Source organism: Prenolepis imparis, unplaced genomic scaffold, assembly GCF_030444845.1.
Source record: "Prenolepis imparis isolate NDT839.2.m4 unplaced genomic scaffold, iyPreImpa1.0 SCAF_4, whole genome shotgun sequence".
Taxonomy (NCBI): domain Eukaryota; kingdom Metazoa; phylum Arthropoda; class Insecta; order Hymenoptera; family Formicidae; genus Prenolepis; species Prenolepis imparis.
The window spans coordinates 13,213,330-13,230,708 of record NW_028141162.1 but is presented as its reverse complement, the minus strand read 5'-3'; the positions used below and the strand labels follow the sequence as shown (position 1 = coordinate 13,230,708).

Sequence of the window (17,379 nt, the reverse complement as noted above, 5' to 3'; positions counted from 1 at the left end):
TACCGTGTCCTCAAACGCGACGGGAACGCAAAAGGAAGAAAGGAAGAAATAGGAAGGAAGCTCTCCTCCCGTCGTCGGTTCGGCGAACGCGCTCCCTGCGCGTGTACTCCTCACTTGCGCGCGCGAGCCCCAGGACCCTTCCTGAAGTTAATGATTCGGTCATTGCGATGGGTGGCGGTTACACTGAAGAGTGGTGGAAACCAAGTGGTATGGGTCCGGTGTGTAGAGTAGGAGAAGAGTGCGCCAGGAGGGCGAGAGAGCAAGGAGAGAAGGAGGATCGGCCTGCACAGGAAAGTAAGCCCGATCCCAGTTCGAACGCTTCGGCTCGGTCTTACGGGTTTAGTCTTGAACGGCGGATTGTTGCCGTGGCTGTGTGATCGGCGGGAACCCAGAGATAGATCCCACGCAACGCAGTCGTTATCAATTGGAGAACTGAGCCTGACTGTCTGGCGTCATGTACCACCGGCTGTGTCTCCTCTAGTAAGGACGACGACGACGACGACGACGTTCGGGGTGAAAAAAGAAGCGCCCTAATCCAAGGGGAGATCCTTGGCGCTTATTCCCCGTGGGCAGAAATCCGCGTGACAGGGTTCACGGTCGAGAGCACGTCGCTCCCGAAAAACCATCTAGCGATCAGATGCCGCACGCCGGCAATCCAACGTCAGCTGTAGCCGCGAAGAGAAGGCGGAGGCAGCAACCGCTCACCCTTAAAAGTACGTATGGGGTTGTGGAGATGTAATGAGTAAGAGACGGGTATCCACGACGATTAATCAGTCACGAAAGAATTAGAATGAAAATATCGATCCTTTTGTATATTTTGTATCATTTGTCTATGATATACTATTTGTCTAATAATTTTAGTATTTTTTATATATATTAATTTAACTTGCATGATACTGTTTTAATTGAATTAAGAAAAATCCACAGAAAAATTTACGGATTAAAATGTTTAGAGATTAAAATTATTCTTAACAATACAACCGCACACACACACACAATTGACATTTCTCACACTGATCTCTATATAAAGATCAGTGACATTTCTATCTAGCATTAAACGTGGTTGTATATAATTCTCATGTTTCTGATAAATATTTTTTATGGCATATATCAGAAGCTTTCAATTTTAATGAAATTATCATTTAAATAGTTAATGGTAAATTCAATTTAAATAATAAACAGTAACAATAATTTGAAATCAATTTTAACTTCAATTCTTTAACTGTAATCTTGAAAATAATTTTTTAAAGAAGAAAATAAAAGTCATCTAAAAATTTTTGCGTAATCTCTCTCTTTCTTTTGAGTATACATATAGATATATATATATATATATATATATATATATATATATATATATATATGAAATAAGACATTTCACGTATTCAAGTGAAAAAGCTAAAGTGGATTGACGAGAACCACTTAGAGACTCCGGTCTTGCCAAAGTACCGTTTTAACTCAAAGCTTCCCAGAGCAGCAATCGAACCCTCTTGATTTCTTTATTACTGAAAATCAAAGATTAATGATCAAAGTAAATTGCACACATCAAAGCTGTCATCAAACATTTCAAGAAATAATTAAATTGTCAAATTAATTAAAAATTTGTCAAGGAATTTCCTTGAAACATTCAATGTAGTGATAAATTTTAAGTTTTACAGTGATATAACAAAAAAGATTCAGCATCAAGCAAGATTCAGCTATCAAGCAAGATTAAGCAAGTATTGCAATTTATTGTAATTTTGCAAAACTTCAAGTTTATTGCATTTAGATATGCGTATACAAATTTAAAATTTTTTAAATATATAAACATAAATATAAACATACGTTGAATGTAGAGAGAAAATATATAGAAATATATAATTATATATATATATATATATATATATATATATATATATATATAGATACAAACATTTTTCAGCTTTAAATCAATAATAGTAAGAATCTTTTTCATAATGTTTCTTGTCTCTGTTCAATAAATTTCTTAAATTAGTAGCACGTTTACCATCCTAGCGTATAATATTTATAAAGCTGCAAGGCTAATATCTCGGGGGGTATCGGTGATGTGCGCATTCCGAAACGCATAGCGTACTTTCCCGCGAAATACATTGAGATAAGCGTAATGAGCGAGAAGAACGTTGAGACAGAAATTATCGGTAAGATTAGAGACGTGAAATAAATCCAGCTGGTATTAAGGATTAAATACACGAGTCATAAGTTTCCATTCCAATCGTTCGTGCAAGATACACTAAAATAATAATAATAAAGGAAGAATTATATAGACAGAAAAAAAATAAAAATCAATTAGTTTATCAAAATCAGCAAAATATTGTATATCGATTTAATAATCGCTCAATTATGCTGAACTGCTTTTTCACATAAATAATATGTTTGAAATTCTTGAAGTTTAAATTAAGCAGAGAACTGTGAAAATACAATTAGGCAGACGATCCTGTTACTCATTATCTTCTAACAACTTTACTGCTAAATAAATCAATCTAATTTTCAGTTTAAAATATATCAAATATATATTTTAAATATATAGCAATTTAATTTTCAGTAGCGAAAAATTAGCGTTAAATCAATCTTGTTTAAATTTATAATATTAATTTTTACAGTCAGAAATATAATGATAAATTTTTTTCTTATCCGAGAAAAATTGACAAGCAATACTTTTTTAACAAGTCGCATTATAATGTTAATAATCAACAGGGGAATATATTCGCGCGTTAGAATAAAGCGTGAGTGCTTGAACACACTTTCGAGAGGTTTGCGTTAATTAACTGGCCGAAGTCGGACCATTATTTAAATGCGCGAATTGACAGCCGGCAAAAAATTAAGGGGTCGTCATGTTTCTGTGACATTCGATTGTCACTAATAACCGGCGACTCTTTCTCGACCATTCTCTCAGAACGAGCATGTCCTTTTCAGTGAGAGAAAGCATTAAAGTCACCGACAAACGCGATTCTCTTTGACAACCGACGTCGTAACACGAATCGATCGTGTACTAATTTCAATTGGTGTTAATTATAAGCAAAGGAAAATTAAGGAGATAATATAAAATTGTTATAAATATGTAACAATTTTATTAATATATAAATAGACTTTATGGAGCTTATAATTATAACAAAAAGTGCAAGTTTTAATATTTTTTAATATAATATTTCGATTATATCATGATAGCAGACATGATAATGATTCAATAAAAATATTACAAATAAAAAAATTATGATGAATATTCTTATTAGTTTGAATAACAAAATAATCATTTATTATTTAAAAATATCAGAAATTCGTATTTTTTACATATTTCTCTTTTCTCATTAATGGTATTTGCGCAAGGAAATTGACTCGCAAATCTTATTTCTTACTTGCTTTCCCGCAGTTATTCATACGGACATGATCGATCGCGATCGTCGCCGATGTCCATGCATCTTTCACGTGGTTCTCTTTCGCGTAGTCTCTCCGTCGTATCATTCCGGTCTCTACATTTACGTGAACAGCGAAAAAGCGGACACGATCGCCTTCTACGTTCTTGTCGACAAGTCCCAATTGGAATTCCGAAGAGACGCGTGGGATCGACGCAGGTAGCGCATATCCCGCGATCGCGATCGCGATCGAACGAACTGGCGAACGAGTACGCGATCGTATGAATCGTATACTTTTGTGCTAAAAGGGAGAAACAATCTTCGAGAGCCTCGCTGAGAATGGCGGTAGCGAATAGCTCGTTCTTCTGGTGCGCCGCAAATGAAAAAAAAAAAATGAATTCCTAAGATGAGCTAAATGACGCTTAATTTAGCGAGTATATAAGTATACATTAACAGCATACACTTACATATCGCGCTTCTTTAGAACTACCGTCGTGGGAGTAATACCGATAGCAAACAGAAATGCGAACATGTTGAGAAAGTGCAAAGTGCCGCCCATAAACAAACACTATGTGTTGGCAATTAAATAAAAAGTAAAAATTATACAAAGGGATTAAATTTCCGAATATGTTTATTAGAGAGAGAGAAAAAGAAAGAGAGAGAGAGAAATTTGAAAACTGATTAAAATTGTTATTAATATTTTATAAAGTTATTGATTAAATCTTGTGACATATAGTTACTTCTATTTTTTTTATTATGAATTTTTCATAATATTTTTAAACATATCTTAAACATTTATCTTCTTTGTTTTTATTTTTTAATTAATTTTAACTGCATTTTTTGATTAATTTCTATGTTTTAATAGATTCTTAATTTCTTCTATTTCTATTTTCTATCTTTTAATTAATTTTTATTTTTTAATCAATTAAAACGATGATATTAGCATCAGCTGTTTATATTTGGAAAGTTTATATAGTAAGAAATTTAATAATATTATACAGAGAAAGAGGAGAGGAAAGAGAGAGAAGTTTGAACACAGATCACACATATGCATATGTGGATGCTGATAAATGATTTAAATTATAACTCGGAATATATCTTGATTTTAAAGCTGCATGTACTTACGTATCGCAAACAAAAAAATATGCTCAAATCAATGGATGCTGGGTAATTAATAATACGATGTCTGCGCAGAATGGTGGCTGTCGTGGTTACTGCTACCAGGATGTTTGGCATCGTGGACGCGATACATCGAGGAGTACGACTCTATTAGAGTGGCCAGATGTGATGCTCGATGCGGGGAGAATTATCCTGACGAGGTATGTATGATGAAGGCACATGTTGTGCAAATAAAATTATATCATTAATATCTATAAAACATTGTTAATACATATATGACAATATATTGTTTCTGTAACAATAATATTGTTTCTTCAATAGCATTATTCTTTTGTATAATATATATATATATAAATTCCAATTTATAAAATGTTATTAATAAACATCGTATAGAAAGGCATTGTCAAAACATATAACATTTGAAAGGATTAAGGGTATAATATTATAGCATCGCACCGGACAACTATTATCCCTCGACAAGCTCGATCGTTGTTGGCGTTTATGGCATCGATTCGCGCGTCGCAATCAGCCGAAATAATCGGTTCGATTAATCAACGTGCTACATTGTACATACACGCCGCTGTCCGAGCGGAGATCGATTTTAATTTCGATGGCCGATTCGACACTCGATAGCGACGCTAAATAAACTGGTTTCCCGCAACGCTTTGTCGCCTCAGTCGCTCAGACGCGCTCTCCTCGATGATTCATCCGGGGCTTGTCCAGGTTTTGCGGGTTCTCTCGCTCGCGTGTAATTAGTTATGCGAATCCCGAGCGTCCCTGAGTCCGCGCCCACTTGAATCATCGTCACGTTCAACGATTTGTGAGGCACGCCGAGCCATCGGCCGTGAGATTTGACTCGGACGATGCTAATTCGGCAGTCAACAACGGTGGATCGATATACCGTATTTGGGCCATCTTGAGCCAGAAGAAAACTCGCGGTTCCTCTAAAAAAACGAACGTTTCTCGGCGAGTGAAAAGCATGATTCCATCAATCGCTGCAATCGCGATTGACCATAACTTTCTCCTCGGTGTTTGCTAGAAGTAGGTTCTAAGAAAAATAGATTATATATTGATATTATCTTTATTTATCATGTTCTTGGAAACAAATGGAAATAAAGCGTCTTCATTAAGCGCAGGTAGCGAGAGGATAAAAAACATTTTAATTGGCATCGGTCGGACGATAATGATATGATAGAGTACAAGCAACGACACTCTTTGACTTACCAGTAACTCATCAGCGGTTTCGTCGCGCATTATTGCTAGTATTTTTCGCCGGCATGTATACACACGAAATGATTCCGGAGAGCCGTCGATGGGTAGGGTGGACGAGAAGAAATGACGAAGAGATAGCCCTCGAGCTCTGACTAGCGACCGGCAATAAAGTCCCGAAGTAATGGCCTATAAAAGGGTTGCGCGCGCGAGCAACGCACTAAGTCCGGATGCGCGCCTATGGCGCACTAGAAACGTATCTTCCGACATTATCGAAAACGGTTCTTATCCCGAAGCACTGACAATCAATCTTACCAATGGCATTCGATTGTACCGCGTATCCGCGGCGCACTTTGAGAATTTCGCGAGCGATGAACGAGACTCTTCGTTTTCCTAACTCCGTTTCTCTGTGCCTTCTCGATCTCGATCGTCCTTAACGGTGAAATTAATTCCTTTCGATCGACACCAGATTAGATGCCTGCTGCAAACAAATATTGAAGTTAGCGAAATATATTATAATTATAAAAGAGATTGTGCGAATATAAAAATAGAATAATTTATAAGATTTGTTATAGAGATGATGACTTCGTATGAGAAAGTAACTCGCGAATTATATTACCTCTCTCTTCTTGTGTTAAATCTTCACCTTCTCCTCGATTCAATCTTATATATAATTATTGATCTAACGATAGATAGTATAAACTATATTGGTAACTTCAATTTCCTTAGTGAAAGTAAAGAGCAGCATTCAATGTGCCAATTTGATAGGGTAACCATTACTTTTCCAATCATTTTCAGAATAAAGTTTGAAGTGGTTTCTATTCTAAGACTGATATTTTGTTATTTAATTTATAAAATTTTATAATTCTGTTTTTTGACTCATATTAATTTGCAATGTCGCTGCCGTGATCTTTATTAATTCATTAGTATGTTTTTACGTCATTTAATGTGTGAAGTATATTTAGAAAAAAACATCCATCGTCATTCTAGTTAAATATACATTCTATAAAATTAATCGCATTTTTATCTTTACGCGATTTGTGTTACGTAACCTTCGGCATTCTTTTATTAGCGCTCGCTGTTACTATAATTAGCTGACGTAATAGTGGCCGTTGAACTTTGTTAGAAAATTAAGAATGCTAGGATCGGAAAATGTAAATTCCGATATCAATCAGACGGCATCTTATCAAATATTAATTTTCGATTATTCAACAATATAAAAGAGTGAAAGGACACGAGAAAAAGAATAATTAGCACATATCATAATTAACTTTGTTAGCGCAACCTTCAAAGTGGAATTCTGCTGGTAACTTTCTGCACGCATGTTATAAGAATATTAAAAAATTCAGAAGGAAAGAAAGAAAAAGAGAGAGGGAGGGAAGATGCAGCGCTTGCTGTTATTACAATTAACTTCATTAGCCTAACTGTCATTGCGAAACTTCATTTTGGAAATAACGTTTATTATAAGCGGACATGAATTCCTCGGTATCTCAATGCGGCGGCGTCCTTTAGTATGTTGATGAAAAAAGATTGAACCCTCGCTGTTATAACAATCGACTTCGTTAGCGCGTTCGTTATATCGCGGAGGACTTCGCCGGGAGAACTTCACCGTTCGCCGATCAAATGCAAGTCCCGCACGCGGCGCTCTTTCGATTGTTAATTATCGGTGTCGTCGCGGAGGAAAGAATAAGTGGGAAGAAGCCAAGTGTGCGAAGAGAAGGAGGAAGATGAAGAAGAAGCGAGAAGAAAACGACATTGGCGAAACGCCAATGGGCAATATAATTTTCTTAACGACGGTGATCGGCGGCCGACCAATTCTCGCGATGAACTTCGATCGAAGGCCGCCTCGACCATACCGATCTTAATGAATACTTCAAACTGCGAAGTCTTTAATTGGGGTAGTCTACCGATGTTCGAGAGTAAGAGAGAGAAAGGGAAGAAAGGGAGAAAAAAGAAAAAAATAAATAAGAGAGAGAGAGAGAGAGAGAGAGAGAGAGAGAGGAAGCGGGGAAAGAAAGAGCAACGATCGGCTTGCATGATTTTTCAGTATTGCCAATCGACACTATCGCCGATCTTCGCGGCGGACTACATTAGTCTCCTGCCATACCCTAATCTTCGCGATCACTTCACGACCGCTCGCGCACTTCGATCTTCGCGAAGAAGCTTTCGACTGGAACAGATCGGCCCTTGCGCGCCTTCGGCGCGATCGACGTGGAGGGCGAGAGAGGAAGAGAAGAGCCGAGATCTGGTGAACTTCATTAGCCTTCTTGTATACTTTGATCCGCGCGATCGCCTTGGATATCACTCGATGATCTCGGCGTGCATCGGCATCGAAGTTAATTCTTCGACCGTGACGACGCTTCATCAGATCGCGCTCTTCGCTCTCACTTCGGTTGCTCTTTTCACCCTTTTATGTCCTGGAGGCGATTATCACTCTTTCGCGATGCGAGCATTGCGAAACAATCCATCGTCCATTTACTTTTTTTGATGCGTATCGAAAAAAGCGTAGTAGAGAAAATCGCGACGGGACACCTTAATCTTTTCAGGTTGTAATATGCAAAAAATATTTTGACAATATTCGTTTTTTCCACAAAGATTTATTTATATATATATATTAATTTTAATTTTCAATTCTTTATTATTCAGATAATTTGCACAGATGTAAACAGAAATATCTATTTAAAAATCTATTTAAAATAGAAATATTTATTTAAAAATGCTTACAAAATAAATATGTGTTATAATTAAAAAAAAGATAATATAAAGAGACGTTAAAGATATAAAATATATTAGAAATTTATTTTAGAATTTAGAAAATAATCTGTATATTTGGGTTTTATTAACCAACAGATTTAAGTTGCTTAGATTACAATTAAAGTACAAGACACAAAGTTAAATTACATACTTCTTATATTCTGTGATATAATGGAATAATTCTTGCAAAATAACCAATGTCCTATTTTGTAATAATATCGATGGTATTTATTGCGTTGCAGCTTGCATAATAGTTCTCCTTCTTTGTTGCCCTTTATATTATCTGATATCATCGAATCACATACAGGCTTACTTCACTTTGGAGAATGGAATTCCTGCCAATGATAAATAGAACCTTTAAGTTAAACTTTTTTTTCAGTATTACAGCATATATATAGACATCTATGATAACTTTAAGATATTTACTTATTTTATAATTTTACATGTCCTCTATTTATAATTTGACCATGTAACAATTTACTCTCACTTATAAAATAATTTATCAAAAAATACCGAGATATCAAAGAAATGTTGAAAAGATATGAGAAAAATTTTAAAAACTTAGAAAAAACTTTAAAATTACAGTGCATTTTTAATTATATATGGAATATTCTTTTAATTTATTCTTATTCTCAAAATTATACCTTTCTTTTCTCCAAGTTATGCAGTGTAAGGCAACTTGATGATAAATAGCAATAAAGTCCAGAAATACTATTAAGATTTGATTGTGAGATGTAATATATTTCTGTTTGACTCGCAATAAATCTCGACCAATAATGAAATGCGGAAGCAGAGTTATTAATCGATATGGCATGCATTTGCATTTTTACGGAAAGTGTAATCGAGGGAGAAAGAAAGATACTATATTGCTATGTACATCGTAAATACATCTATATGCATCATGCATGATTCTGTCATCTAAAAATGATCTAAGATATTAATTTGTGATTAGATTTATCTTGGAATTTTCTCTAATACCATATTTAGTAGTTGATTCATAAATGACAAATGCATTAAATGGAATATACCATACATATATACACATCTAAAAAGAAATAACATATTATATATCTAATTTATTAGATTTATATATCTAATTTTTTTTTTAAAGAATTTTTATTCGAGGATATATAGCTTCTCGAAGTATTTTCAAGAATATTTAAAAAAATACTCTTTTAATTTTTTTATGTAAAAAATAGAAAAAAATCGCGCGTCTTTTTAGAACAAAATCGCGAATGTGATCTCTTGGATAGTAAACGTGCGATTTTGTGCGGATTCGGGGGAGTCTCCGAAAAAGAGAGAATAAAACCTGTAATATAGGGATAACGCGATACACACATGATGATTTCGTTAACAATGTTGATCTTATACAATGTTACCGATGAGATGCGATTCTCGAGAGAATCGGCGAACTTTATTTAGCTGATCAACGGCCCCGCGGGTGAGTGCCGTCATTGATCAACGATGATCAGTCGCGGATCCCCGTTCTGCTCCATTCCGCTCGGCTCGATGTGCTCGCTTTTCTCTGTAAAAAGTAGGCCAATAAGTAAGCGAATCAGTTTCCCCGACTGTTGGACAGGATTTAGTTGTGCAATCCGATCTTTTGAATTTTTAGACTTCTTAATATCAACGTATGTTATAATTAATTATGAGTAAAACGGAACATTTCAAAAGAAAATAGTGAAAGAAGGAAAAATTTTCCTTTTCTTGAGTAATTACATAATCTTTTGCGTTCTTTGGCACTGTTGAAATTTCAAATATTTTATTATATGTTAATTTTCTGTTATTTTATTTTATTGAATATTTTTTGTACATGATGAACGCGTTTCTCTTCTTTTTTTCTCATCTTTTCGCGAAAATTTCCACTTATGACATCAACACAAAGCAATATCATCATTGAATTTTATTCCCGCACATTAAGTTTTAAATTAATGCCTGAGGCATAACACAAAGATTGTGTTACGACTTACGTGCCGCTTGTAGCTGACGATCATCTCTTTTAAACAGATTAATATTCGATACCTGTTTCCCTCCCATTTCTCTCCGTCACGCATACTCAAATATCGAACGTATAATCCTTAAAGCACAAACTCATAACGATGAATCATGTCACGTCATTGACAATATCGCCTCTTTAATGCATTTCAACATATTACTTAGGCTATTTTCCGTTTGCGCTCGCGTGTAAATTATGACTTATAAATATAAAGAAGTTATTTGCACGGTATTATAAATCTTTCGCACGCCATTGTATAGCATTTACTCGAGTCTTATTCCTTAGAATTTGTTATTTGCTTATTTAGATTAACAAACAGGTAATATGTATGCTTATGAGAAGTCATATAGAATTAGCTTTATTGGTTGTCTAAAATGATCATCAATAACGTGTTGATTACATGTTACGAAGTTCGATGGCGTAAGATGCCAGGTAAGATGCATCCTTGTCAGATGCACTCGCAGAGAATAACGCGTTTTTCTCTATAGAGAGATTCTTTATGGACCATCTATATCATCGCACGCGCACGTGTCACCTGTCACTACATGACAGCTGATTATAAACCGACCAGCACAGGTCTATGAAATAAAAACGTGTGTTCGATCATAAAAAACAACTATTAATTATTCTTCTTTTCGACACGGTCGACACGTCTATTTAGAAGCTATTATAGTGACGATTTAAAAATTTGATGTGGCGCACTTGCTTTATAACAAGACTGAAAATTTGCCCTGAATTTCGCGCTATTAAGCTTAACGACACGTACTTTGCGAACTCCATATTATGTTTAATCATGCATCTTACTGCGCCGTCGGCGCTTATCTTATATGTTGCATTTTTTCGATCGACTTGGTCGGATCGACTCTCTTGCGTCTACATTGTACGAAAATAATGACGGGATAAAAACACGGCAAACGCGCGCTAATTCGAACGCGCATTAAGTTGAAATATATATGAATAGGCACCTTCGTTCTGACGATCAGAAATACGCCTCGGGGATCGTTTAAAGGACCTGGACTCGCATTTCGCATCAGAACGGAATCGAGAAGCGGCAGTTTCGTAACTATGTAGCGAGGACTGGCTTCCACGAAAATGGCAGGGAAGCTCTCTCAATCGCGGCAGAACTCGATATCGGCGGCAATTTGTTGTATTTTTATTTTTTTCCGCCAATTGACCGTATCTTTTTCGGTATCGACGGGATTGGATCAGATCGCGGATAGAGCAGATCAAGAGTGCTCCGATTAAGATGGCATGCGGCGAAGTTCGAGCCGACCTTGATAAACCCGCCCGCGGAATGAACGTTGAAGAAATAGCCTTACACGAACCATTGAACGAAATGATGGTACAAGTCTGGAAAAGTAAAATTTTTTTAGACATACCAATTTTCGTTTTATAATAATTTTGGCAGGATACAATTTTTAAACATTTTCTCAAAAATATTTTCTAATCGCGGAAATCTTAAAATTCGTAATATTTTGTATCTTGAACATATTTAATAGCATTGAATTTTACGGTACACCAATTTTGTTGACTGTTTTAAATTTTATAACAGCGATAGATTTACAATTTTTAAATTAGTTAATACTTAATTTCACTTTTTTTTCAATTAAATCATCAATATAAAAATATTAACGACTCTCGATTTAGTGTAGACTGTATTTATCGTGTTAAAACTAGAAACTGACTAACTAGGATGAGAACTCAAGCAGCAACTTCTTTTGCGTAAATGTTTTTGCACTGCACCATCGACATTGCATTCACGTCTTGAATTACACTTCCGGTGAAGATGTCGATGAAAATATATCGTCATGTTGTGTAACGCAAAAACTGAATCACTTATCACTGCTACGCGTATTCCAAGACGAACGTGTCTAATTAATTAGATAAACGTTGCTAATTGGATAAATGTCATCAGTTTTCGACGATCTCCGGATGTCATAAAGTAATCAAAACATATGAGTATCTAATGTATGTACTTGTAAGAGAATTATATATATAAAAATATTTTTTCTGATAAAAATATATTAATTAACATTGTTTACTGTATATTTCCTGACGACAAGAAATCAAGAAATATATTAGAAACGAATGTGTATATTTTATTAATCTTCTCTCGTATTTTTTTTTATCATTGTGTTGTAGTGTGTGGAAAATTGCCTGGCATCGAATTATACGAAACCTGGTTATTGCCCCGAAAGGACGTCCATGACGCCCTTCGAAGCCGTCTGCTTGGTAGCCTGCGTCGATGACTCCCGTTGTCCGGATTTAGCGAAGTGTTGCTCCCACGATTGCGGCATCACGTGCATGCATCCCATCGGTCTGGACAGTCAACATGGTGAGGGTAACAGCGTCTTGTGACTCCTTTCTTATTTGTATCTTGCAAGCTAATTTTCACATTATAAATAAAAATTATAAAGCTGCAAGAGTTTTAAGAAATGTCAGTGTCAAAAATAAATATGACAAATATGCTATATTATTATCCTTTAATTTTCAAACGGATTTTACTTTAACATATGCAATTTGATAGTTAATTATACTAATATTAATGATAAAAATGTGATAAAAAATAATATTATGATCTACATCGATATTTTCATTACAAGAAAATTGATCAAAGATTTCACAGATGAAATCTTTACAGATCTTTATAGATCGCTGCTGTAAGTCTGTCATGATTATTTGAATCATAAAATATTTAATTTAAATTAGATCTTCCAGCTATACCGGAGAATCTGCAGATACAACAACAAAAGAGAAACCTGGTGCTTCTAACGTGGCGTAATGGCAGGACAGGTGTCAACAATGTATCTGCCAACGAGAACGGTGACGACGACGCGGTTCGGTATCTAGTAGAAGAACGTCATCTTGTTGGTCCTAGATACTTGGAGTCTAGGTTAAGTTCCTGGACCGTTTGCCACGTATCGACGAAACCACACGCAACTCTTCGGGGTCGGTTGAAGACCGGACACTGGTATCAATTCCGTGTGGCGGCCGTCAATGGAAATGGATCGCGTGGATATTCGCAACCGTCCAGACCCTTTAAAACAAAAGGTACGTACCAGTAAAAACGATAAGCGTAAATCTACACAGTTAGCTATTTACAATTATTTATTGTGTTGAACGAATCGCTCAAATTGAAGGAAGAGTGATTTTTAAATAATTTAAGAAATAAAAGAGTACTGTTGAAAAGAAAAATACACAAGTTTCTTTACAGTAAATCGATATACATATATAATTTAAAAAGAAGATTTTTAAAAATTATCAAGAGCATTATACGTATAAAATATTATACATAATATATGTATATATATAGTTATACATATATAGTACATAAAGTATGTTATATAATAACATTTTAACTAATATTAAAAATATATGAAATGTATATAAAGTATAAAGTTAGAAAACACAGAAAAAAATATCGGATTGAATTCCTAAAGTTGTCGCAACTTTTTTTACATTCTAATTTATTTGTCATTACCGTTAATTAAATATGCACGTTTTATCATCGGCTCAAATCGATGTCAAGTCTTCGTAGAACACTTCGTCCATCATTTCTGCATTGTAAATTGATACAAGGAAACAATAATTTAAGGATGTTTATGGAAGGCTAGAGCTATTATCGTTGATTGTACGAACTCGTGGAACAACTCGTCTCACGCAAGGTCGACACGCTTCGCTGAAGAAAATTTACCTGTGAATACGTTTGTTTATTAACTGGGAATTCGGATCAATAACCCGCAGCGAAAAGTTCCAGAGTCGTGTTAATCGCTTGCGCAAATCGCCACAGTAGGTATTGCTTACCGTTGGCCTCTCGCACGCAAACTTCTTAAACTTCACAGGCCAATGACTAACGTGAGAGAGAGAACAAACATCAAAAAGTTGCGAGTGCGATTATAGAATTCGACAAGAAAGATGAATATAATGATGTTGCGAATATTAGTTTAATTTTGAGCGGGTATCTCAAACAGAGATCGGCAATACATTTTCACATAAATTTTCCGCCTCCATCGCAACCACGTCAAACAGGTTCAATCTATAAAAATAAAATGATAATTAGTATGACGAACGCATCAACAGATCATGCAAAACCGGATTAAGTGTTCAAGTTGTTTCAAAGTAGCTAAAGAATCAGATAAAAATAACGTATCCTGGCCGATTATCATTCCACATCAGAGGTAGAACACGTTCCTTTTATTATTTTATCTATCATTTATTTCTTGATTTCCTTGATATACAAAATTCCTTAATTATGTAGATTATTAAAAAAAATAGATTCTAAATTTATAAATAACATAGTAATGACAATTTCTGTCAGAACATTTTGTTTTATTATTTTTATTTTACTTATATGTATAACTATTATATTAAAATGAAGAGAAGAAATGAAGAGAATAAAAATGAAATGAAAAAGAAATATAATTTTACGATATAAAAAGGTTGTCAATTTTGAAATTTAGCTATTAATTAATAATTTATAGATAATAATTTAAAAAATTTTTGTATAATATATACAGAGATAATAATAAAGTTTATGAAGAAATGTTATAATAATGACAACAATTTAGTGCGACAAGGAATTTATTATTTTTACTGCAGAATTTAAATTAAAAGACAATTATCTTATTGCGGCATTTCATTGATCGTTGCAGAGCCGCGAAATCCGAAGGAACCCCAAAATTTGACCTTGTCTAATGCACGTCTAGTCGGTGGAAAGCTGCGTATTAACTTGCGATGGGTTAAACCGGCGTCGGATGTGCCGATATCATTCTACAAAGTGTTTTGGAGCAGACTCATTCATGGACCAACAAACGACTCCATTCTCGTCTACCACAAGACGATTCTTAAAGTAAGCTTATTATCTTCTAAGTAGAGAATTCGAGCGGATAAAATCTACAAGATTCGTATTTTAAAGCGATAAACTCTCCACAAAAATGATTTACGAACATGATCCACTCTAGCTCTAAACGTTCGAAATTTCATCAGCAATCTTCACTTTTTTTTGACGTAATCAGATTTCCGTGCGTGTTTTTCAGGACAAGACATGCTATGAACTGAAGAACCTGGAGCTCAAGTGCCAGTACTTCCTGCAAGTACAGGCGGTGGCGGTTTACGGTGGTCGACGTCTGACGTCGCGCAAGGCGTCCAAGGTCTTCAATAGCACAGACTACATGGCATACGGTAAGGTATCAAACTGATTGATCTTCGGCACGATAAGCTCATCAGTCCTCCCCTCAGTCTCCCTTCTAAGTCCAGTCTAGTTGGGATAACCAACGAAAGCGGTGACCTTTCATTGAAGCCGACGTCGGGAGACGTTCTCGCAGGTGCGAGCGAACCCAGGCTGGCCTCCACGTGCGTCGCATGAACTGTCAATGTGGGGAAGTCAACGCGCGTTTGGTCTGGCCGACGAGCGGCGACATTGGCACATATAATGTCACGTGGCAGGAGGAGTCGTGCTCGCGCGAGAAAGGTTCGGAACGCCGACGAAAATTTGCTGCTTGGAAAATGGTTCAGGTACACTGATCACTGATTCTTCTGTCTTGTACTCTCAGCAACAACATTGATTGCAATCGTTCTTATCTCTGCGAAAAGTGCACAAATTCAAGTATTAAGTTTGATATCGAACATAAATGTACCAGCAATCAGATAATATAAATTAATCAAAAAATATAAAATTTTAATTTATTATTACAAATAATTTCAGACATCATACTATGACCTGCGACAACTTCGAAACGACTGTATGTACAGCGCGACTGTGCGAAACATATTAAAAAATGGTGAAAGCGACGGTCATGGGACCAGTATAGAGTTCTTCGCGACCGGATGTCAGGGTGATCAGAAGCGACAGAAGTATTCGCGACGGAAGGCAGGACGATGTAAGTCGAAATCGTCTAGATCAAGAAGGCAGTTTTCCGGTCTATTTGTGATATAAATTTGCTAGCTGCGTATGTAGGGCAGACAACTATAATTGTAATATTCATAATGTATGAATATTCTAATAATAATCTTCATAGAGATTATGAATATTATTATAGCAACTTAATTAAATTTTTTTATGGCCAATAAGAGAAAGAGTTACATTTACCATATCCAATAATGCAATATTGCAAAAACTCTTCGATGTCAAATTTTTTAAAGTAATTCGAAGAGAAAGCATGACGCTTCTGCAATATATGTTCATATGCTTAGAATATATAATGCTTTTATTATAGTAAAGCCTGGGAGACATAATAATAGATATCTGCTATATATTAAATTAAAATTAGATTTAAAAAATTATATTAAGACAATTAGATCAAAAAAAGGAAATAATATGTTTATATCTATTTGGAAAAAAGGTAAATTGCTTATAACAAAAAATCTATATTTTTTTAACATGATCGATATTCAGAGTTTCATATCACTGAGAATTGAGGAAAATTCTATCCAGATTTTTATTTAAAAGATTGGATATCGAACTATATACTGATAGCATTTATCGTATTTGCCTTTTAATACGTTCCCAAATAAAATATTTTTATTTTTTAAAAAATCATGTACATACAATGTTTTTAAGAACTTAAAAAAAAACTGTAGATAAAAGTTCTTGATTATGTTATGTACACAAAAACGTCATTTATAAATCGTATGAAAAATATTCGACACTAATTTATCAAGATGCAAATGAAGAAAAAAATACGTAGATGTACGTAGATCATAAACTAAACTTATGTAAGTCTTCTATAAATAAGATATCTTTTCTATAAAATCAAATGCATCGTTTTATTTTTCTCGTGTTTTAGTTTTTGTAGATCAAAATAATAATATTTATTCTTTTAATTATACAAATATGGTATAATACATTTCAAGTAAATTTATATTTTTATGTAACATAAAGTAATTTTTATAAAAATCAAATTGTGTTTTATTTAAAACTCACACATGTACTTACGA

At 34.8% G+C, this 17,379-nt stretch overlaps 1 protein-coding gene across 1 annotated transcript; it reads left to right on the top strand.

Moving 5' to 3' along the window:
* Positions 1 to 284: 284 nt before the first annotated feature.
* Kal1 (anosmin-1 Kallmann syndrome 1) lies at positions 285 to 17,287 on the top strand. The gene is made up of 8 exons (XM_083035609.1): positions 285 to 713; positions 4,560 to 4,684; positions 12,586 to 12,778; positions 13,153 to 13,494; positions 15,096 to 15,292; positions 15,480 to 15,624; positions 15,743 to 15,957; positions 16,148 to 17,287. The coding sequence occupies exons 1-8, from the start codon at positions 638 to 640 to the stop codon at positions 16,376 to 16,378; spliced, it is 1,524 nt and encodes a 507-aa protein (XP_082891735.1). The 5' UTR covers positions 285 to 637; the 3' UTR covers positions 16,379 to 17,287.
* The last annotated feature ends 92 nt before the right edge of the window (positions 17,288 to 17,379 follow it).

Excerpts from the sequence above, each read along its gene's own strand:
- Kal1 (XM_083035609.1), top strand. The coding sequence starts at position 638 with ATGCCGCACGCCGGCAATCCAACGTCAGCTGTAGCCGCGAAGAGAAGG. Across the intron at positions 714-4,559 it reads GCAACCGCTCACCCTTAAAA|AATGGTGGCTGTCGTGGTTA; the intron begins GTACGTATGGGG and ends ATGTCTGCGCAG. Across the intron at positions 13,495-15,095 it reads CAGACCCTTTAAAACAAAAG|AGCCGCGAAATCCGAAGGAA; the intron begins GTACGTACCAGT and ends TGATCGTTGCAG.